Here is a 22,725-nt window from a genome sequence, read left to right as displayed (position 1 = left end):
GGTTTAATTAATAGGACAAATTGTCAAAAAAAAATAATGACCCTGACCATTTCAAAGGGGTGGGGGGGGGGGGGGGTAGAGAGTGTGGGTGAGGGAATAAGACTTTGCAGTGGCGCCGTGTAGTGTGTGCACGACTATTTAACCAGCTGTCTGTCTGTAACGATCATGGGCGGTTGGGGGGGGGGGGGGGGGCAGGGGGTGTGAAAGGTAATTCTGTCCCCCGGTAAAAGTGTCCGGGGGGACAGAATTACCTAGGTAAAAGTGTCCTCCCTGGCCCGTTAATTCTGTCCCCCTCCAGGTAATTCTGTCCCCTCCAGGTAATTCTGTCCCCCAGGTTTTTTAATCCCCCTCTTTTGAAACCCAGAAGGTTATTGTTTTGATGAATTCACTCTACATTTTACACTTACATTTTGGACTTTTAGTCTGCCCTTCTTGAATATAAAAAAATATTTAATTTAGTCTATTAGGTGATACGTGAACACAATGTTTCGATTCGGAGTACGGTGAAGTCTATCGCGATTCTACCGCGATAGGTCAACACAGCGGCGATGCATGGCGATGGCCCTCGTCTCATTGATAGTATGATACAACGTCTCCTTGGATTGGTCTGTGTTCCCATCATAGCGCGTAACGAAATTTCCTATTGGACGAATTTCCATTGTAGAGGGATACGCATATGTACACATGTTATAATCACTGCCTCAAATCTTGCAGCATGTACTGGCGCGCGTGCGACACGCTGCTGCTCTCAGTACATACTGCATGGGCACACATTTACCAGGGGGACACTGGTAAAGCGTTGGGCAGGGGGACATTTTTACCTGGAGGGGGACAAATTTACCTAGGTAAAAGTGTCCCCCCGGACACATTTACCAGGTAACGAGCCGGTAAATGTGTCCGGGGGCCACATTTACCAGGGGGGACAGAATTACCTGTCACAGGGGCACTCCCCCCCCCGTTTTTCCCAGGCCGACAAAAGTGCCCCTCTCGAGGTTTTAAATGTGCCCCCTCGAGATGAAAACAAAAGTGCCCCTCAAACACACACGTATGAAAGCATGATTATGATCGCGCTACAAATAAAATTGTCTCTTCTCTTGCAATGGAAAACGGCCTCTCAAAAACACAAGTGCCCCTCTCGCATTAACAAGATTGTGCACCTTCTCGAGATGGAAAACTACCCCTTGAAAGCACAAATACTCATCTCGCAATAATAAAATTGTGCCCCTCTCGAGATGGAAAATTGGTCTTCAAAAACAATATAGTGCATCTCATCACGAAAACTGGCCTTTAAAAATAATAGTGCTCCTCCTCACGCGAATATGGTCACTGAGCTGGCCATCAAAAGCAACAGTGTCCCTCTCGCGATAAAAAAAAAACCCAATGGTCTCTTTACATAACTGGTGGAATTCATGGGCGGACCCAGAGAAGTTACTGCCGGGGCCGTGCCGGGGGCGGAGGGTGTGCGGTGTGCCGAAGGCCCAAGGGCGAATCCAAGGGGGTGGAGCAACGGGGCTATGCCTCCCCCCCCCAAAAAAAAAACACGAACTCAATTTTTTGTTGTTAGTGGCGTCACAATAAAAGGTAGCGGCGTACACCACCATCTTTTCACCAAAATTGGTTAAAGTGATCAGAAATCGCATCAGATCGCACCACAGAGCATCTGAAATCAATAAGTTCCCCGGGACCCTTAAGCGGGGCCCCAAACGTAACCCGGAAGGTGCCCTTTTTTCTGGTTAAGTGCCCGCGGCCTTTTTGGTCAAGGGCGGATCCAGAACACAAGTTTGGGAGGGGCCAAAAAATATTTGGTTCCCCAAAAAGTGGGTAATTTTTGGGGGTGATTTTAGATGCTCTGTGGTCCGATCTGAGGCAATTTCTGACTACTTTAACCAATGTTTTTGGAGGAAAAGATGGTGGTGTACTCATTGTCTGCGCTGCCTTTATTGCGACGTCACTTAAAAACTTCAGTTTTTGTCATTTTCGGAGAATCATTGGTCGTAAGCAAAACACACTATGATTTTAATAAATCTTCCGTCCCCCAAAAAGGTGTTTTTGTAATATAGAGAAGACAATTCACGATAATCCGCCGTCAACTAATAGCCAATGAATCTCTAGGGCTGACTCGGCAAAAACAAGCGAATATCAACAGCAAAAACCACCACAATTAGCTGTCGATCAACAAGACTCATGTCAAGAGATGGCGCCCTTTCGAACAAAAGTTTGGGATTTCCATGTATGCACAGTACTAGTACATTGCGCTACTGCACAGTACGCGCATATGTTACACACACATGACACAGGACTAGACTGGTGGTGGTACTTTCCGAACGTGAGAAATTCTGTCGGATAAAAAAGTTGCACTGTTGAATTTTTGTCTCTTCAACAAAAATGGCTGGTTTACCGTTGTCGTCTCGGTTCGGGATTCTCAATGTCATGGACGCCTCCCCTGAGTTTGGGGATTCAGACGAAGAGGTCGAAGGGTCGAGAAAGCAAAAATCACAGCAGAAAGGACACAAAGATGTCAAGACGTCGAACACTGCAGCTGGCAACAGCGGGGAAGGTTCATCAATGAGTGCCAGTGCCAAGAAGCGTGCCAAGAAAAAGAAGAGCAAGCAAACGGCCGAGGTACGGTGACTGTGATTCGTTCAGTTGCCGTGGGTTTTACGATTGCACTTGATGTGTTGTGTGTTATGGGAGAAATAGAGATGTTTGCAAGACTGGGGCGGATGGGCATGGTGGGGTGGCAGATGGGAGGCCCCAGAAAGGACTTGAGGGCTTTTGGGGAGGGGAGGAGTTTGAGCAAGGCGGGGGGGGGGGATGTAGGGGGGTTGAGCTTAAGCCATTGCAGTCACATGGTAATCTCAGGGGACATTTCAATGGAAGGACGCAACTTGCGCATCACTTCCGGCAAGCATGGTGAAAACATTCCGAGGTGAATGCACTATCGTGGTGCAAAGCCATACATTCAAGCATTTGTTCCCCCCCCCCCCTTATTGACCTGAGGTCACACAAAGTTACGTCCACCTATAGTATGTACATCATGGCATTGTATCCTGAGCATGATGGGACGTTTTTCTATTGAAATGCCCATGGATTAACCAAGCGAAACAAAAATTGCGGTATTCATACACTACACTAGCACAGTCCCAGTTTCCTGTGGTGTTTCCAACTTATCTGAATATAAACATTGTTCCTATCAGTATCCCCATGTAAAAATACTTAATGTACCGCCCTTCCTTATGGAAATGAGTCACCAGAGCCGAGGAACAATTTGTTAACAATTACATCAGACAAATCAGTTTGTGTGTGTTAACTTCAAATGGCTATTCCTTCAGGCCTGTTGGGCCAAATAAAAAAAAAAAACATGTTTAGCGTCCCACCTTTTTGAAAAAAAAGAAGTGGGAGGCCCTTTTTTTCTTCTTCTTTTTTTCCTCCAAAATGGTCGCCCAACCAGGCTATTTTCCAAGATGGCCGCCAGGTTGTTTTTTTAATGGCCACCATTGGACTCAGGAAATGACATAGGCCTACAAGCTTTATATGATAAGATGGAATTTTTGCGCCGGGGCGATATAAATCAAATTAGGTTTTGCCCTTCACCGACGTATAAATTAAACACTGTATACTCAGTGTGTTACCTCCCGAATGAAAGTTGGAAAAAAAAAATCACTCGGGTGGGACTCGAACCCACGACCTCCTGCTTTCTAGTGCAGATGTCTTACCACTCGACCACCGAGCTAACGGGATCGGTTGGCCGGTTCGAATCTGATGTACATAGCAGCGGGTACCGCATAAACTATAATTAGTTTATGTGGTACCCGCTGCTATGTACATGTATCAGATTCGAACCAGCCAACCGACCCCGTTAGCTCGGTGGTCGAGTGGTAAGACATCTGCACTAGAAAGCAGGAGGTTGTGGGATCGAGTCCCACCTGAGTGATTTTTTCCAAATTTCATTCGGGAGGGAGTATACAGTGTTTAAACGTCGGTGAAGGGCAAAACCTAATTTGAGCTTTATATGGGCTAGATGCAACAGGCAAAGAGGCCAAAATGATGTCACTGCTTAAAATTTATCATTTTTTTCGGTTTAAAAAACAAAAATTGATACAAAAATTCCACTTTTCTTGAAAATGACAGCTTACCATGCGGGTCCTATAAATTCACAGGATGCTGGAGATTATTATACACTTACAGTCAAGTAAGGTGTTTGATAAAAAGGTTATGTTTTTTTTATGTTTGCAAATGTTAATTTACATTTAATGTTTTGTGAAAGTAAAATGCCAAGTACACGTGTCTATTGGTTTCCTGAAGTTGCATGGATTCGTGAAGGTTACCTAGTATCTAGATCAATTAAGGAAATATTGAGATAAGTCTAATAATAATAATAAATGTTACTACTCCCACAGCTGCGTGATATCGCCTTCAACCCTTCAAGCACGAAGGGGCCTGTAGTTGGAAGTCCCCCGACCAGTCCACCGGCCCGTTTACCCCCAGGGTTGGTCCTGCAAGACACGCAGGCCGGGCCGGCCAGCCCGACATCCCAACTCAGCTCGTTACAACACCTGGTGGGAAACCCCATGCAGTGGGAGGAGTGGAAACGAAAAGACAAGGGGGTAAGTGTTGTTTTCCAACCAGGATACTGCATTAGTTACTTTTAGGACCCATTTTTGGCTGGGGGTTTGCTTCAAATATGTACCTTCTTAGAAGGTGTTTATTGTTCTGTATTGGAACGGGTCCGAAAAGTTATTAATACCCTACATATTGTGTATTGGGTATTGATATTCCCAGAACTCAAGATAGTTAACACATGCCATGTACGAAGGTACACTGTCACTGGTCTGGATCTGGTACCTAAGCCCCTATCTATGTACACTCTCTCCAGGGTTGTGGCACCAGACTGCTGAGTGATCCAAAAATTGGGCCCTTCTAAAAATGTAAATCGATTGGCTTTACTTCCTCATGCAAAATGTCTTCAAATCTCCTGAAACCAGTGTTGTGTTACTCGTACTCGGTACTCCTACTCCGAGTAAAACTCAAGACATTTTTTGAGAATACTTTTACTCGCACTCATACTCTAATATCAATACTCAGACTCCAATTAATGGTACTCGTTTTCGAGATCAAAAGATCGTAATCAAAAGGTTGTACATTGTTTTTTTACTGTTTTCTTAAACTTAGGTGTAATATACACGGAGCTGAAACATGCCCAACTCCTCCCCCAGGGCGAAAAGAGGGAATAAAAGGAAATAATAAGACGTGGCTCCCAACTAATATAAGAAACTTTGAAAGAGCAAAAAAAAACTTTTTGCTCAGGAATTGCCTCAGATTGCACCACAGAGCATCCAGAATCCAAAATTTCCTGAGGCCCTTACTAGGCAGGTCCTGAATCCCACACCATTAGGCCAAAAAAAAAGCTCCTTGTGCGTCGGCAAAATTACACATTTTTTTCTCAATGTAAGATGGATGTCTAAAAACTGCCAAACTCACTGGTTTGACTGGAATCCTGCTGCTGCTGCAAAATTGTTACGTAACGTAACGTCACGCCCTGCACTTGCATTAGTCCACAGGGAAATACCAGGGGGAGGTATCCCCACCCCCCCACACTTCTGAGAAGTAATCGACGCCCATGGTTATTATTGGTAATGAACAAAACACGTGAAAACAAATCCTACATACCTTTAAGACATGTTGATGCATGGCAAATTTAATAATTATGTCCAAAAATGTTGTTTTTGTTTTAGGTTGTGAAGGATCGGTTTGAAGATGACCTGCAGAAGGCCATCCTGGCCAGCAAGACGGAGTACGAACACCAGCAGCAGGTGAAAGGAGTGACAATGGTTTGGAGTTTTTGGCCAAACAAGGCCTCCGTTCCAGGCTAATGGGTCATTTCCTGCCAGTTGTTGCATTGCATACACAGCTTATTTTGGCTTTTCCTGTCCCATATTTTGACTTTGTCTGTCCCAAAGCCGACATTGATTTGAAAGCAAAACAAGCAAAACACAAATAAATGGAATAATTGCTGCCCTTTTGTTTAGTCTGATACATATTACTGACAATGCCCAAGTGTCAGCATGCATGACAGTAGCATGGCGATGGGGGTGGGGGTGTTTTAGGGTGTGGAAAAAAATACCTCCCCCGACCAAACGAAAAATAGAAAAAGAAAAGGGGGGGGGGGGCAAGAAGAGAGGGGGAAAGAAGGGAAATGTAGCTGCTCATCTGGGCCCAATTTCATGGCTCTGCTTACCATTAGCAAAACATCCCTGCTTACTGTAGCAGAAAATTCCGTGCTTACGGTAAGCGTATTTCACTGGTTGACAGGAAATGTTTTCTTCTGCCATGCATACATCCCGTTACTAAGGGGTTTGTGCTTACAGGGTTAGCACAGAATTTTTCTGCTAGCGCGGTAAGTACAAAATGGTGATTGTAAGCACAGAATTCTGTGGTTAGCAGAGCCATGAAATTGGGCCCTGATCAATGCGCTAAACACACTCGCCGCACACGGCCCTCTTGGACGTGCCACGCTGTGTGCAGATGTGGCTTAAACCATCAGTCTTGGTAATTTCCAAGCCGTGCCTACATATCCATCTCCAGCTTCAAACCCCCTACGCCTCTGATGCATGATATACAGCAGAGTTATTGTCAGTCTGTGCAAGTCACTATCAAGCCAAGCAATCCCGAGTCAAGTGACCAGGGCCCATTTTCACAGGGCTGCTAAGCACACGATTTTCTGCTAATAGAGCCTCCGTCTATTTCATGGAGACCGTAAGCAAAAGCACAGCAAAAGGCATGCTTACCTCAGAGGAAAAATTTGCTTAACATAGTGATGTTAACAATAGAAATCTCCATGTACGCGCGACCGTTAGCACGTCCACGCCGTGAAATAGTGCTTAAGGTTAGCAAAGTTTTCTGCTATGCTAAGCACAACTTTTCTGCTAACTGTTAAGCAGCACCATGAAATTGGGCCCAGCTATTCAAATGAACTTTTACTAAGGCAATCCCTCGACATTGATTGTCCCATGTTGCTTGAGACCTGACTTATTGGGCCACTCAAAATCAAGCTTTATAGGAAATGTAGGGTCCGGTTTAGGTTTTGGTTCAGTTAATCAAAGAACCTTTCATTGACCTCTTTGCACAGTTTATGACATACATTGGCGGACATATCCATTTGGGGATTTTAACCCGTCACCCCTCATAATACAAGTTCTATCTGTAAAATTTAGGGCATTTTACCAAACAGAGTATTCAAAAAATGTGAGCTGTCTCATGTTTTATTTGTATAAGTTGGGTGGTTTTTACTGTTTGTCGAATGCCACATTTCTGTGGGCAGCCACTTTACAGGCATGATTTAAGGACTTCCATGAGGAATATTAGTCCTAATTTGCATTGTTAATATCTGTCAAATGTCAGCTAGTCAGCTATCTTGAAAACAATATATCAATACATACTATCTTGAAAAAAGTATATCAATACATACATGACATTCATAAAAATTTATCGCAGTGTCAATGTTTGAATATTCAAATATTCGATTATATTCAAGTTCCAATAAAGGAATACTAATATTGTTCGAAAATGCACAACACTAGTAAAAATGAGAGTTTTGTTGTTGTTCACCTCTTTGGAAAGAGGATGAAAGGAGTCATAGACCTGATCAAGGAAGTAGCTTAAGATCCATATCAATTTGGGGATTTGAACCTTATACCCTCAAATGCAACTTTTGTTTCTGTATTAGAACTCTAGGGGGCTTCTGCTTGGTTCAGCTTTTGGGACTGAAGTATTTGTCATTGCCCTCTTTGCATAGTGTATGCTTGAGAAGCCTCAAGTCCGTATTCATTGGAGGATTCGAACCCTTGACCCTTCAAATGCATGTTTTTTTATATCTGATAATGAGAGGGCTTTTTTTTCCATTTATTTCTTTGTAAAAGTTCATAAAAGAAGTAGGCGAGGCAGCCAAGGAGGTACTCGAGAGTGCACCGCCCGTAGTGAACCGAAAAGAGCGACGGAAACACCTACAAGGCAAGGACAAACCCCACGCCATGTCCCTACATGACTTCCAAGCCGCGCCTCAGAGCACCACCAACGGAGCCATAGATGAGATTGAAGTACCCAAGGTATGACAAAGATTATGTAGAAACGAGTAACACTGCTATAACTAACACTGCTGTACTGACATTTGGTTATATTGAACAGCCCCATTGACTCCCAAATTGTATATACAGTTCTGCAAGAGTATTGGCAGCTTACAATCGCTTTAAAGGGAATGTACATCATTGGCTTTTGCTGTAATTTTCAGAAATACACTATTTGGGGGTTAGTATAATAGATCAAATATTGATACACTGACATGTTTGAAGTTTTGTGTTCGTAAATGCTGGAAAAACCAAGAAGAAACAAAAAGATTCAAGTAGTCTGGTTCCCTGACTCCACTAATGATGAAATGGATAAAAAATACTGGGAAATTGTATGGTAAGGGAACCAGTCTAGCTGGCATGCAACCCGTTCATGAACATGGAACCAATAGCTAGCAAAACAAAGTTTAGACTAAAAAAAGAAATGGTAAATTTGGAGCAGTAATTGAAAAATAGTTAGGTTTTTCCAACAGTGGTCGGCCGACCAGCGTTGGAAATGTATACAAATATACCATTTTCTTGAAAATGGCTTCACACCAGGTGCCATAATTTTACAGGATGCTTAAGCATGTCATTTACCAACATCCTAGTAAGGTATTTCGTAACAACTTGGTAGTTTTATTTTTCAATGCTTGCAAATGCTGTAATTTCCCTTTAAACAGCCCCATTGACTTACAAATTGTACATACAGTTCTGCAGAGTATTGGCGATTTTCGAGGTGAAACCACGTCCATGCAGCATGGCACACGCGCATTTTGGTAACCCTATGAGTCAAAGGAGCCCAAAGTTCACGCCATGAGAGCGATCCTGATTCCACCCCATTAATTACTTAGTAAAATTTGATACCCCAACGAAAGTTTAAATGGGAAATTTATATTACTTGGCACGACTAATATTATTCTGAATGTGCACAACGCAACAGTGTCTTCGCGTGAGTGTCAGGCGTCGTTGGCATCGCGTTCAAATGTCACTCCAAGTGGTCTCCCCCAACTCTCCCTCCCTTATCGTTGAGGGGGTACTTGTGCACGGAGCCCAAAGAATTGGGAGGGCAAGCCCTACCGCCTAACAAAGTACAAGTGCTCAGATTTATTGCCAGTCATTGCATTTTTATTTGAATCCAGAAACCAGATCCAGATCCCGAGTTCTTCAACAGAGTGGAGAAAGACGTAGCCGAGATCATTACAAAAGAAGAACGGGCAACCCTGCGCAAGAAAAATCAGGTGGGTATAAATTGGTCATTCATAAATACCCGAGACAGTTTACCAGTTCCTATTGGTCGAGAGCCCGTCACGTGGGTGGTTTTAAACCGCCGGTAAACCATTGCTGCGTTCTGTGCCACATCGTGCAGTACCTGGCGCCAATTTCCATAGAAGACTTTTATACAGATTCATAGAGATTTTAGCATGACGCACACGAGGCACGTACCATGAACATGGCCAGAGGGGTGTTTCACAAAACATGAAGTAAAATTGTTGAGCAAAATCTTTGGAAATTTGTGAAAGTTTGACTAGTTTTTACCCCTCAGCCGAGAGGCTCGAGGGGTATTGTCATCGCCTAGGGCGTCCGTCCGTCCGGATGTGTGTGTGTCTGTCCGTCCGTCCGTCCGTCCGTCCGTCCGGGCAGCTTAGTTTCCGGATGATAACTTGAGTTAGAAATGAGATTTTGGTGTCTAACTTTGGAAGAGGGTCGCCGTTGGGAGAAGGCAAGTTGGGATTGGTTTTGGGGTCAAAAGGTCAAAGGTCAAGGTCAACATGGTGAGATAAAGGTAAATGGTTTCCGGATGATAACTTGAGTTAGAAATGAGATTTTGGTGTCTAACTTTGATAGGGGGTTGCCCTTGGGAGTAGGCAAGTTGGGATTGGTTTTGGGGTCAAAAGGTCAAAGGTCAAGGTCACCGTGGTGAGTTAAATGTAAATGGTTTCAGGATGATAACTTAAGTTAGAAATGAGATTTTGGTGTCTAACTTTGGTAGAGGGTTGCCCTTGGGAGTAGGCAAGTTGGGATTGGTTTTGGGGTCAAAAGGTCAAAGGTCAAGGTCACCATTGTGAGTTAAAGGTAAATGGTTTCCGGATGATAACTTGAGTTAGAAATGCGATTTTGGTGTCTAACTTTGGAAGAGGGTTCCCCTTGGGAGAAGGCAAGTTGGGATTGGTTTTGGGGTCAAAAGGTCAAAGGTCAAGGTCAGCATGGTGAGATAAAGGTAAATGGTTTCCGGATGATAACTTGAGTTAGAAATGAGATTTTGGTGTCTGACTGAGGTAGGGGTTTGCCCTTGGGTACAGGCAAGTTGGGATTGGTTTTGGGGTCAAAAGGTCAAAGGTCAAGGTCACCGTGGTGAGTTCAATGTAAATGGTTCCGAATGATAACTTGAGTTAGAAATGAAATGTTGGTGTCTAACTTTGGTAGGGGGTTTCCCATTGGTACAGGCATGTTGGGACTGGTTCTGGGGTCAAAGGCCAAAGGTCAAGGTCACCACGTTGAGTTAAAGGTTAATGGTTTCCGGATGATAACTTGACTCTGGCTGAGGGGTTTCAACAGCAACGCTGTTATTTTTACCATTATGATCGAAAGGTATTTATGAATGGGAATGCAGATAATGACCCTCGCCTTAAGCTAGGGCCATTATCTGCGTCCAGGCCCCTAACTGGTTTTAAACGTACTTATTATTGTTAACAGTTGGCCAACACACATTTTTTTCTCTTAATGACACATTTTGGTTTCGTTTGAAAATTAATTTCAGTTTTCTGTGTGAAGATATTTGTTCTGTTCAATTTACTGATCATTATTTTAACTCAAGCTTGCGATCCACGTGCTTTTGCATATATTTACTTAGTCAAAATAAACATATTCATTGTTGTTTTGTTTACTTTTGGATCAGAAATTAGCATCAGAGAATGTAAGGCGGATACAAGTAGAAGACAACCTGGAAAAGAGGGACCAAGAAATAGAAGACATGAAAAAGGAATTGGAGAAAATGAAGGTGAGCAGTCAGATCCAAAACAAATTTTAAAGGTATTTTTTTAATAATTGAAATGTTTAACAAAATTTTTTTACTTGATCGGGGCTTGAACCTGCGACCTCCAGATAACCTTTCTGGTACTCTTACCAACTGTTCAAGCTCCGCTCCAGTCAATTTCTTTGTTCAACTTTTAAATTGTTGTAATTCACCTAGTCAGTTTCCATGTGTGGTTCATTTGAAAAAAAAATTTACATAGCAGGGGACAGACTTTTTTCCTTAATTTAGGAGGTAGGAAGATATAAAATTTCAAAGCAGGGGTGTTTGAAATACTCCAACTTATTTCGTGGAGTGCCATTTTCTCGTGGTCTGGAGTATTGAATTCTGCAGGGTGTGGGTTCAAGCACTTTGTCATTCATTGCTTCTCCCCACCCAGGAGTAAATTAACTGTGTACCTGTGAGGGCAGAGCTGGTTACTGTGATTGGTTCTAGCTGCTGTGCGCTGAAATGGCAGCATCGAGCTGTATACTCCCCAGGGAGCTGAGATTGTCTTTAGAGTGTTTCACTTGCCCATCGAGTAGGGTAATAAAGATGTAGTGCCTTGAGCACCAATACTGGTGGATACGTGTGCTTTATAAATACACATAATCATTTCTGACTTTTTTCTTTGAATTTAATGAGGTGGAACTTACACAAGTCAAGAAGAGGAACAAACAGCTCTGCTTCATTCTGGCCCAGGGAGAAAGTAAGTATTCCTTTGATTTCTTTTTTCAAAACGAAACTCATTATGAGTGTTAATTACAATTGAAAGGGATGTTTCTGTCCTGTTGGCCCCTATTGCATTTTTTCCCTTTTTCTTTTTGTACGTTTTTGTTAAAGATATAGTCCATCATTTGTAATTTGTGCATTTTGTTCGTTTGAAGCAACAAAAGTGTTCAAAATCTAATGAAGAATACTGAACAACCAACCTGATGAAGTTTCAGCTCAGCTTCAGCTGTATATTCCGAGAAAAACAGCATTCTAGGATCTCAATTTCAAATCAAAAGTTGCTGAATCATGTTTTGAATTGTTTTGAATTGCAGCTATACGCGATGTCGCGCACTGATCCGACGAATTATAGCAACCGCGCGCGCGTGTGCGTCGTGCCAATGCTTGCGCGCGCTGCGCCGAATAACAAAACGAACTACTAATTTAAATTTTCCTACGGTGCGTCTTAAGACGCACCGTTGGAAAGGCCTTCTTTCGTTGATTACTTCAAAATGATAGCTTGCCAGAAAGATTAATTTCACAGGGAGTTTAGTCCACTTACTATCTTTCAACCAAGTATGTTTTTCATCAATAATACGCCAGTTACTTTTTTGGATGGCTACAAATGATGGACTATAGCTTTAAGTCGTAACAAACACTTCCGACTTCAATATTGTTTAGTAGCATTGACTTCATTGGTTTTGAGAGAAACATAGAACCTGCAATTACAAATCATATTTTTGATTTTGCTTTTTTGATTTAGTGAAAGACAAAGCTGAGGTACTGAAGCAAGTTGATGAACTGTCAGCAGTGAAGGATGAACTCACTACGGAGGTATGACAACAAACATGTAAAGCAGTATTTACACAGTTTCAATTGGTTGTTAAAATAAGCTCAAAAGCAATTTTGATATTTCAAATCGTTTGGAAAGTCTGTTTTTGATATTGTTACAAATATATGTAAGGAACTTCGACGTGCAGTGCACGTACAAATAAAGAATCTTACATGATACTATTTTGGGTTCTAAACTGGGCCCAAGTTGATAGAGCTGCTAACCGAAAAAGAAATTGCTTAGCAGATTAATGGGCCTAGCAAAATTCAAGTGGGAACCAGTGTCAGTCACAAGCAAAATGCAATACATGACGTCATGGCTGGTGACCCGTTGTTGCTAAGCAATTTTGTTTTGTGCTTTATAGATTGATGTGCTTAGCAGTTCTTTGAAATTGACCCCTGTTATGTTAAATAAAGAAACGAATCAATCAATTAGCATAGCTTGCCAGTGCCGTCTTTCTTTCAATCCAAACTTGCATAGGGACCAAAATCCTACAAAAAATCTGAAGTTGGATTTTGGCAGATTTAGGAGGGCTTGGAGTGGACTGAGGCAGCTTCCAAATTACTTGGCTTGCAATTACACACGGGCTTGCAATTAATTACACACGGGCTTGCAATTAATTACACACAGGCTTGCAATCAATTACACACAGGCTTGCAATCAATTACACACAGGCTTGCAATCAATTACACACAGGCTTGCAATTAATAACACACAGGCTTGCAATTAATTACACACAGGCTTGCAATTAATTACACACAGGCTTGCAATTAATTACACACAGGCTTGCAATTAATTACACACAGGCTTGCAATTAATTACACACAGGCTTGCAATTACACACATGACCATGGAAGCTGCTGAAGCCATTTCTAATACATGCATGACTTACTACCAGCCATAGTCAAATGATTCGAGGAGAGCCCTCACGTAGTTCAGGAACCTTGCATTTTATACTTTTTTTTTTTTTTTTTTTTACTTCAGGTTTCTGAACTCCATGCTGCTTTAGAGCAGGAACGTTCCAAAGTGTCTACACTAAAATCCGAACTTCAAAGGCTACACGAGAGGAAGAAGTGAACTTCCAAAACTGTTTAGTCTCCATGATGAATGAGTGTTTGGGGGCATCAGGACATATTTTTTTGACAAAACTGTGACAAAACTACATGTACTTACCACTGACTACCGGATTTTCTAGAAACTTTATTGAAAGAATTTTCTTTTCTTTTTTTATGTTGAGCAATACTGCTTGAGAAGCAGCCAAATATCAGAACCTGAAAAGCCATGTTTTGACATCAGTGGACGTTAAGAGTTAATTCCTGTTGATTTAGTGTGATGTTGTAAACATGCAAACTACACTATGCCTTATTTTAAATAACTTGAGTGTCTTAACTTTATTTTTTTTAGCTTTTATTCAAGTAGACACACTACTCAAAATCATCATTTCAAATCTAAATGGAAGTTGATCAAGTACAAATTCTCCTGCAGTTGTCAAAAAAAAAGTTGAAAATTTACTTCAATTTTTTTTAAAAATTAGTTTATCCTCTTCATTCATATTTGTTTTACAAACAAAAAAAGGAAAGCATGAATTCACAATCAAATTGTAGTTGAATAAAATGTTTATCTTTCATTACAGCAAATTGAATTCCATATGCATTTTAAGTATTATGGTTTACCATCAATATTTGTTTTGTTTTTCAAACTGCCATACATTTCAAGTTAGCAAGAGAAATATGTCCTGAAGTAAAGGCATCTTGTTTCTGTCCTTGAAGAATTCCTTTTAATTCAAAATGGTCTTAAATTTCGTAAGACAGTGGAATCAGGATGTACATATTCCAGACAAAATAATGCAATATAAAATCAGTAGTGATAGCCAACACCAAGATCATTCTTAAATATAATAATTTTTAAACATAGCCATGGCTCTTGCTTTTTTTTTTTAAGTGTTACATTTCTCTTTGTAAACAAGTTTTAAGTTGATTATTCTTTTTGGCAATAAAAAAAAATGGTTTTTGGTGTATTCATTATTAGCGTTTGAAGCCTCCAGTTATTCTGTTGTATTTCTGATACATCTCCCTTCTGTCTCTAACTCCTACCCTATTCAATTCATGATGCTTTTACAACCCCCTGCGGCCTGCCTTGTCCCCACCCCTCCCCGGGGACCCTACCCCACCAGGGGTGATGTAGGGAGGGGAAGGCGGGGGTGGAGTGCTAGTCCCTTCAGGCGAATAAGTCATCAAAAATACAAACTACTCGAGTCCTGTTGCCCAAGGAATGTTTTTCTCACCGTGACATTCTCGTGTTGGAGTGGGGAGATTTTCCCCCCGAATGAACTTTATAACTTCTCCCAAATTTAACCACCCATATTGTAAATGTGTGATTTTATGGGAAATAGCCATTGCATAGTTTTAGCACTACTTGAATTTTATTTATCTTTACAGTAAGTATACACATGCATTTGGGGGTTTTTTTTGGGGGGGGGGCAACCTCTGTTTATTTTTTGTGTGGGCATGGGGGACGTGGGTGTGTCCCCTTCAATTATACATAATTTATAAATATTTACAATCTTTTCATTGTTGGGTCATTACTTAGATCTCGACAGATTTGGTAGTATAATAATGAAAAATATTTATATCGTAAATTTTAGAATTAAAGCAGTCATGAAAACAAATCAATTAAGTTCCATTATAAAAAAAATAATGATAATTTTGAAAGAGCTTGAAGATGGCTGCGCCCATGAACTGACCCCATTTAATTTGCTGAGTGAGAGAAAAAGTCACGAATTACCCTTCTTTACATTTTTATTGTAGCTATCTGGAAGCAGTATGAGTAAGGTAAGTTTAATGAGGTCAAACTGGCATATTTTCAGGTTATAATTCAAATCTGAGGAAATGAGTTGTGTACCGTACCGGCAAACGGTGGTGCACGTGTCGGGCCGGCCGGTACGTCATGATGAATGTCAGACAAGTCGACCGTTGAGACAACTCGACTCGGGACAAGTCGACCGTTGAGACAACTCGACCGTTGAGACAAGTCGACCGTTGAGACAACTCGACTCGGGACAACTCGACCGTTGAGACAGCTAACGTGTACCGGAGATGCGCGCACAGGCCCGGCAAAAACGAACGATGTGCACAGACAATCACGCTGCGCTATATCGGCTCTGCTCTGTTATGTGTCATAACTCCCAAACGGCGATCAGCCGCCGTCAAAATCCCCGGTACTATTTCCAAAACTAGGCCCAAAAACATGCGAGGCGAATTGTCTCAACGGTCGACTTGTCTTTCCATTTATCGCACATACGGTCGAGTTGTCTCAATGGTCGAGTTGTCTCAACGGGCGACTTGTCCCGAGTCGAGTTGTCTCAACGGTCGACTTGTCTGACCCCCATCATGATCATGTACGTGCACGCGCGCACACGGGGGCCATGATTTGCAGTTCGATATCCAGTGCACAGTGACAGTGGATGGAAGGTACACAATCATGTATGATGCGGTGCGCGCGGCCAATATATTTTTTTCACAACGTTGGCCTAGCATGCCTAGCTAGCTCCATTCCCAAACATGTGCCAAATACTAAAACAGGCGAATATAAACAAACGTAACTGGGAGAACATTAGGTCTTTTAGGAGAATATGATGGAAAGATTCCCATCTGGCCATCACTTTTCACCCTGTCACTGCCTGTGCACAAACCCTATGGGACTGGTCTGAAAATTTGTAAGTGTTTTCTCAGTAAAAATTCAAAATTTGTCACTGCTAATTTTGACTTTTTAGGACATATTATCACTTTCTGATGGCTGATAGTGATAGGCCATTTGCGGGAAAAATGATGGCCAGATATGGGAATCTTTCCATTACTATTGAAAGTCTGAAATACTGGTAATCTTTACTTTTAGGACCCCGTTCCTATATAACTTGGTTAAAGACTCACCAAAACAGCTGACTAAATGACGCTCTAAAGTGACATTCTGATATTTCTTGACACATTTGAACAGTTGGCAATGAAACCTTCTTGAATATCAGCAGGGTTAATTTTGTGGAAAGAGGGCAGGGCTTTGATTTATGAGGGGTAAAAGACGACGATGACAAACAGAAAATAGACTAAAAAAGCAAGATGGCGAACTGCCAAAAAAGGTAGGAAATTCACATTTTCTTTGAAAGTGCTTTCAAAATTACAACTAACATGAGTGTATCTGAAGAAAAAAGACTGCTTTAGCCTTCCAAAGTCACTTTGGTACTGGACAGTCATCTGCAAATGTCAGTTTTGAACAGAACTCGTAAAAAAAGAGGTGTCCTAAAGATAAGGACTACCGAAATACTTATTATTACTAGAAAAGCTACGTCTGTGCCTAAATATTGGTCTAATTCTACCCGCATGGTCTGATTCGGAGTGAAGTACTGTGTAAGTGTTTTAAAGACTAATATAAAAGTTATAAAGGTTAATCATTTTTGTTAATGTTGGCTTTGTTTTCTTCTGCAGAATTCATTTCTACACAGACAGACCACATTCATTGGTTATTTTGCATATAATTATAAAGTTAATTAATATGTTGTATTTATAATTCAGGTCATTTGGGATAAAGACGGTCAACAAGGTGCAACTTACCAAAGGTTTCAGCTTACCTTTAAAATTGGAGACAAATCAATCCCAGAAAGTACCACAAGGAACAAATAACATATGTATACAGCTTCATCGATGGTTAAATTTTGTCCTGATACCCATGGTCTGCTGTATCAAAGGCATGCACAGTTGCAATACTGAATTGGCTTATTTTGGACGTGGTAAATATGGTCTTGGTAAATATTGATCAGTGTCAGTGATGTTGTCAAACAATACGGAGATCCTAGTCTTATTTATTAAGGTTGCCTTTTCAAACCTGCATATCCTAACATCTGTTATCCTCATTTCATTTGTTTTGGAAAATCTAGGAAAAAGCCGAGGAGGCCAGGGAGCGAGGCAACGACTGCATGAAGAAAGGTCGCGCCACCGAGGCATTCTTCTACTACACCGATGCCATCAAGCTGAACCCCTCAGACCACCGCGCATACAGCAACCGCTCTCTGGCTTTCCTGAAGATCCAACAGCACTGGCATGCACTGGAGGATGCTAAGAAGGCCATCCAACTGAAACCCAAATGGCCAAAGGTACAATCCTAGATCCTTCCAAATCCATCAGGGGCTCGAGAGGATTTTGCAGGATTTAAGAAAGAAAGAAGAGCCCAGTCATTTTTACCTTCGCCCCTCCCCCCCTCAACCCCACCCCCTCAACCCCCCCTCCTCCTTTCCTCCCCCTACCACCATCACCCCCCCCCCCAAAAAAAAATAAAGTGGGGAGTTAAATGGTTACAAACACCTCAGGCTCTTAGTACTGCCAAGTTCCAAAATTTAAGATTCTAAAGCTTAAAGCTATAGTCCATCATTTGTAATTAGTGCATTTTGTTCGTTTCAAGCAACAAAAGTGTTCAAAATCTAATGAAGTATACTGAACAACTTACTTGATGAAGTTTCAGCTCAGCTTCAGCTTCATATTCCGAGAAAAACAGCATTCTAGGATCTCAATTTAAAATCAAAAGTTGCTAAATCATGTTTCGAATTGTTTTGAATTGCAGCTTTATGCGATGTTGCGCACTGATCCAACGAATTATAGCAACCGCGCGCGCCTGTGCGTCGTTCCAATGCTTGTGCGCGCTGCGCCGAATAACAAAACGAACTACTAATTTAAATTTTCCTACGGTGCTTCTTAAGAACGGTGCTTCTTAAGAAGCACCGTTGGAAATGCCTTCTTTCGTTGATTTCTTCAAAATGAGAGCTTGCCAGAAAGGATAATTTCACAGGGAGTTTAGTCCCCTTACTATCTTTCAACCAGTATGTTTTTCAACAATAATTACGCCGGTTACTTTTTTGGATAGCTGCAAATGATGGACTCGGGCTTTAAACATTTTACTTAGATTCACCCATGTTTACCATTGCAAAAGATGGAAAGAAAACGTCTGTAAAGTCCTTGCGTTGCTCTTGTGAGTCTAAAAGGAAAGATGCTGGAAGTTTCAGGTTTGAAATAGGGTCAACAACTGAAATACAGTTGACTTCTCTGTCCACAACTGTCCTTCCAAGTATTCAATCTTCACTTATTCTTGAATTGTCAATAGCATGTGGTTGTATTTTGCAATCTCTATCTCACAGGGTTACTACAGGAAGGGCCAGGTAGAGTTAGAAACTGGACACTTTCAAGAAGCTGTGGACTCCTATAAAGTGAGTATAATTGAATCAAATGTACCACCACAATAAGGACCATTAATGTTGTTGATACTGACAAAAAAATGACAGTTTGGAGAAATTTTACCGATGTGAAAACTTGTTAATTAATTTGTTTTTCAAGATGGGATGGGATGTTCAACTAAGATGAGGACTTCAACTTAATAGTGCACTGGATCAATTAAGTTCACCCATTTGCTCATCAAAACAAACTTGACTTTCATTTTTATCTTGGTAGAGCTGCAAAAATTACAAAACAAACATTAATTATAAATTTACGCCCAAAGTCGGTTCCACTGCAACAGTAGAAACATTGTGAAAATTTTAAAAGACAAAAAAACACTAGAAAAGTATTTATCTGTACTGGATTGTTTCCTTTGGCATTTTTCAGAAAGCAATTAGCTTAGATGAAAGTGACCCCAAACTGAAGGAGGCATTGGAGAAAGCTGAGGAAGAGGTCAAGAAAATGAAGGCTGGTGTGTACGATTAAAACATATTTCATGGGGTTAGTGACCACACAACTACTGAAAGGCCACTCTTGACCAATAGCTAGAATAAAAAAAAATCAGAAGGGAGGGGGGCTGGGATCACGTCAAATGTGGTGGCTTTTTTTCAGTACAGATTGGACTGGACACTATCTGACACGTGGTACTACTCAAAGTGGCATAGTTTTTAAAGTGACATGATTTGCCAATGAAAACAACCAATGGGATGTGTCACACCCCCACACCGCCCTCCAGCAATGCCAATGGTAAATATGCAAATGACCCTTTCTGCCTGCCAATCAGACGGTGCGCATTGACCAATTAGATTACAACTTATAGTCAGGGGACCATGGTAGATCTGTGAGAGATTTACATAAACCAATGGTGGGCGTGGCTTATGGCCACATTTGGAATGGTCCATTATATATGAAGGAGAATTGCAGTCAGGAGAATGTCTTTGTTGTGTATGCTTTTATTTCAGCTGCAATCAGGATTCCCCTCATCAGCATATGCATCGGTCTTCTCATTGGCATACCCATCATCCTAGCCGATCATTATCTCACATCCAAACCTTCAATGGAGGTAATGTAATTATCACCACTTTCAATAAACACTGAACCCTGTCTTCTAGTTGAGTTCGAACTATAGGCAGAGGCCCACATAATCAAATAGAAGACTTGAAGGCAACTTCAGTGTAAAAACTACATGTAGTTCCTAAGTTCTTACTTAAAAAATACAAATCTGAATCAAATAAAGACTTGATGCTTGGACTTTTTTCTGGCAATATTTGCATTTGAAAATGTAAGAAATGCATCCCGTTTTTCAGAGGCCTATTCGTTCTGTTTACAACTGTATTCATTTGAGAAAAAAATCATGTATGTGTTAATAAGTAAACATAGATACATAGAAATCCATTTTTGATTTTGTTTTTCAGGGCTACATCAAGCTTGTCTTCCTAGTGCTATTTGGTATGCTCGGCTTTGCTGGGTCCTGGATGTACTTTTTCGTACTGACCACTTACAGGGATGCCATGCTACAGCCACCGACTGAACCAAAAGGTATCACTGTCACTAAAAGACTGCTTTGTGATTTGTTTTTAACCAAATTGAATTTGAATCTTTACTTTTTCAATTTCATCTGAGTGCTTCAGTTTGGATAAATTGTAAAATGAGAATGAGAAAAGAAATAAATTGTAAAATGAGGGCAAAACCTAACATTGAGAATGATACTCTTTGGAAAGTCAAATGTATGATCGGAGTGAATCTTAACATTGGACAGGTGATGTAAACAGTCGGCTCCCGTTAATACAAACTCGGCCGGACCTAGCCAAAATGTTTGTTATATCAGAATTTTTTATTAAGTAGAGTGCTGGTCCCATTAATTGCGCACATAAAGCACAGTCGGGACCAAGGCTTTATGTTTGCTATAACCAGAATTTGTCTTAAAGGGAAGATACGACATTTGCAAACATCAAAAAACGAAATGATCAAATTATCACGAAAAGCTTACTGGATTATTAGGGAATGACAGTCTAAAGCATCCTGTAAAATCGAGGCTCCTGGGGTGCTGACATTTTCAAGAACAACATTATTTTTCCAACACTGGTCGGCCGACCAGTGTTGGAGAAAACTGGCTTTTTTTCAAAAACTACTCCTTACTTTTCAGCATTTTCTTTGCAATTGATTACACACCTGTGAAGTATGCTAGACTGATTTCTGACCTTACAATTCCCCAAAGTCTATAAATTGCTCCGTTTCGTGGGTAAGGGAACCAGACTAAAAGAACAGTGTGGTTTTCTTGGGGTTTTTTTTCCAGCATCTACAAGCCCAAAACGTGAAACAAGTCGGTTTAACAATATTTGCTAATGCTCCAAATCCATTTATTTCTGAAAATTACAGTTAAAGCTAATGTACATTCCCTTTCACAGTGTTTGTATTAACAAGGGTCGACTGTACACGAACCCTTTAGTGTTTTGCCTGCCTTGGAATTCAAACAGCAGAGGGCCAGCTTAACCCATTAGCGCCTGTACTACATTGTGTGACACTCTATTTCGTGATGAAACCATAGTACTGGGGCGGTTTTGGGTGGTAAAGGGAGTAAGGGCAGGACAGTTTGAGGCAATACAGTGACTAATTTGTGATAAAGTTATATTTTCTACAAATGATATAATCACATCCTGTATGTCTTGAGTGATTTTTTTTTCTTTATCATAATTACCAGATGGTGATAAGAAAGAGGAAAACCAGAGTACCATCCCTAAAACCAGCAAGGAAACCAAGACGACAAAACCATCTCAGGGAAATCTCAACAAAAGCAGAGGAACTGGAGAGGCGAGACAAAGAAAGAAAACAGAAAAGACATAACATGTTTTCTCTGTATTTTCTTCAATTAATTTAAGATGTTAATTATTTTTAATTGTTTCTTTTTTAATCTCTCATTTGTAAATCTCAGTACTCACCTTTTTTTTAAAACTCCTGCAGAAATCTCAATAACCACATTTCTAAATCTAATGCAGTGATTTCCACTTTTAAAAGAATAAGAACAGTTTGTATGTAGTTTGAAAATTGGCTGTGTGGGTGCAAAACATTGAACATTGAGTTTCTTGGACTGGAATTTGTGTACACTTTGAAGAGGTACTCTTAAAAGTTCAACAGCAAGAATGGTGAAATGTTGCAGTCACTTGCAAGACAAGTCTGCACTACTGCAAAAATCGCAACTGGAAGTGAAATACAGGATGAAGTAAACACATTACAAAGAAAATACTGCATCATCTAGAAGAAGTGCCATACTTGAGATGCTTTGATTCATCATTTTCAGGAAAGATTTTAAATCAGGAAACAATTGGTTCATAGTGGAACTTTAAAATATCTTAAAATGCTATTCAATTTAATCCACAAATTGAAGACAATCTAACTGAGAATCTTAAAACAGGGAGTTATTATATATTGTGACCAAAGACATGAATTTCAAGTTTGTTACTATTACTTTATCATTAACATTAGAAAGTGGATGTTCAGTTCCTTATTTGAACTCAGACAATGCTGTTTGTGGACATTATGCAAGTAAAACATAAATGACAGTTCCAATGTATTCCCCTGTGTGGGATTTGTTTAGGAATATATTTCTGAAAAGTAGCTCTAGCAACAGTTGTACTATCCAAAACAATCTGTGTTTGTAAATTTGCATTTTGATTTAAATGTTTAAACCAATCTGTCCATGTAATATAGTTTGATACTGAAATATTACAATTTGTGGAAAAAAATAAACCAAATCCTTCAAAGACAAAAAAAACGCTTTGCTGCTGTCGAGTGACCGAGTCATTAACTTTATTA

At 40.7% G+C, this 22,725-nt stretch overlaps 2 protein-coding genes across 2 annotated transcripts; both read left to right on the top strand.

Annotated features, from left to right (window-relative positions):
- The first annotated feature begins 2,249 nt into the window (after nt 1–2,249).
- On the top strand, nt 2,250–14,676 carry LOC119745471 (G kinase-anchoring protein 1-like). Its single transcript, XM_038221833.1, has 9 exons — nt 2,250–2,622; nt 4,401–4,607; nt 5,736–5,813; nt 7,920–8,105; nt 9,245–9,343; nt 11,002–11,103; nt 11,761–11,824; nt 12,590–12,660; nt 13,643–14,676. Exons 1-9 carry the CDS (start codon nt 2,386–2,388, stop codon nt 13,733–13,735), a joined length of 1,137 nt encoding a protein of 378 aa, XP_038077761.1. The 5' UTR covers nt 2,250–2,385; the 3' UTR covers nt 13,736–14,676.
- Nucleotides 14,677–15,353: 677 nt separating this feature from the next.
- LOC119745995 (hsp70-Hsp90 organizing protein 1-like) lies at nt 15,354–22,685 on the top strand. Its single transcript, XM_038222739.1, has 7 exons — nt 15,354–15,489; nt 17,586–17,801; nt 18,837–18,905; nt 19,300–19,384; nt 19,875–19,975; nt 20,328–20,451; nt 21,614–22,685. Exons 1-7 carry the CDS (start codon nt 15,481–15,483, stop codon nt 21,754–21,756), a joined length of 747 nt encoding a protein of 248 aa, XP_038078667.1. The 5' UTR covers nt 15,354–15,480; the 3' UTR covers nt 21,757–22,685.
- Nucleotides 22,686–22,725: the final 40 nt, after the last annotated feature.

This window comes from Patiria miniata, unplaced genomic scaffold (genome assembly GCF_015706575.1).
Source record: "Patiria miniata isolate m_02_andy unplaced genomic scaffold, ASM1570657v1 HiC_scaffold_7, whole genome shotgun sequence".
NCBI classification, from domain to species: Eukaryota; Metazoa; Echinodermata; class Asteroidea; order Valvatida; family Asterinidae; genus Patiria; species Patiria miniata.
This window is presented reverse-complemented; position numbering and strand designations above follow the sequence as displayed.

Excerpts from the sequence above, each read along its gene's own strand:
- LOC119745471 (XM_038221833.1), top strand. The coding sequence starts at position 2,386 with ATGGCTGGTTTACCGTTGTCGTCTCGGTTCGGGATTCTCAATGTCATG. Across the intron at positions 4,608-5,735 it reads GGAAACGAAAAGACAAGGGG|GTTGTGAAGGATCGGTTTGA; the intron begins GTAAGTGTTGTT and ends TTTTTGTTTTAG. Across the intron at positions 11,825-12,589 it reads CATTCTGGCCCAGGGAGAAA|TGAAAGACAAAGCTGAGGTA; the intron begins GTAAGTATTCCT and ends TTTTTGATTTAG.
- LOC119745995 (XM_038222739.1), top strand. Across the intron at positions 19,976-20,327 it reads CATCCAAACCTTCAATGGAG|GGCTACATCAAGCTTGTCTT; the intron begins GTAATGTAATTA and ends TTTGTTTTTCAG. Across the intron at positions 20,452-21,613 it reads GCCACCGACTGAACCAAAAG|ATGGTGATAAGAAAGAGGAA; the intron begins GTATCACTGTCA and ends CATAATTACCAG.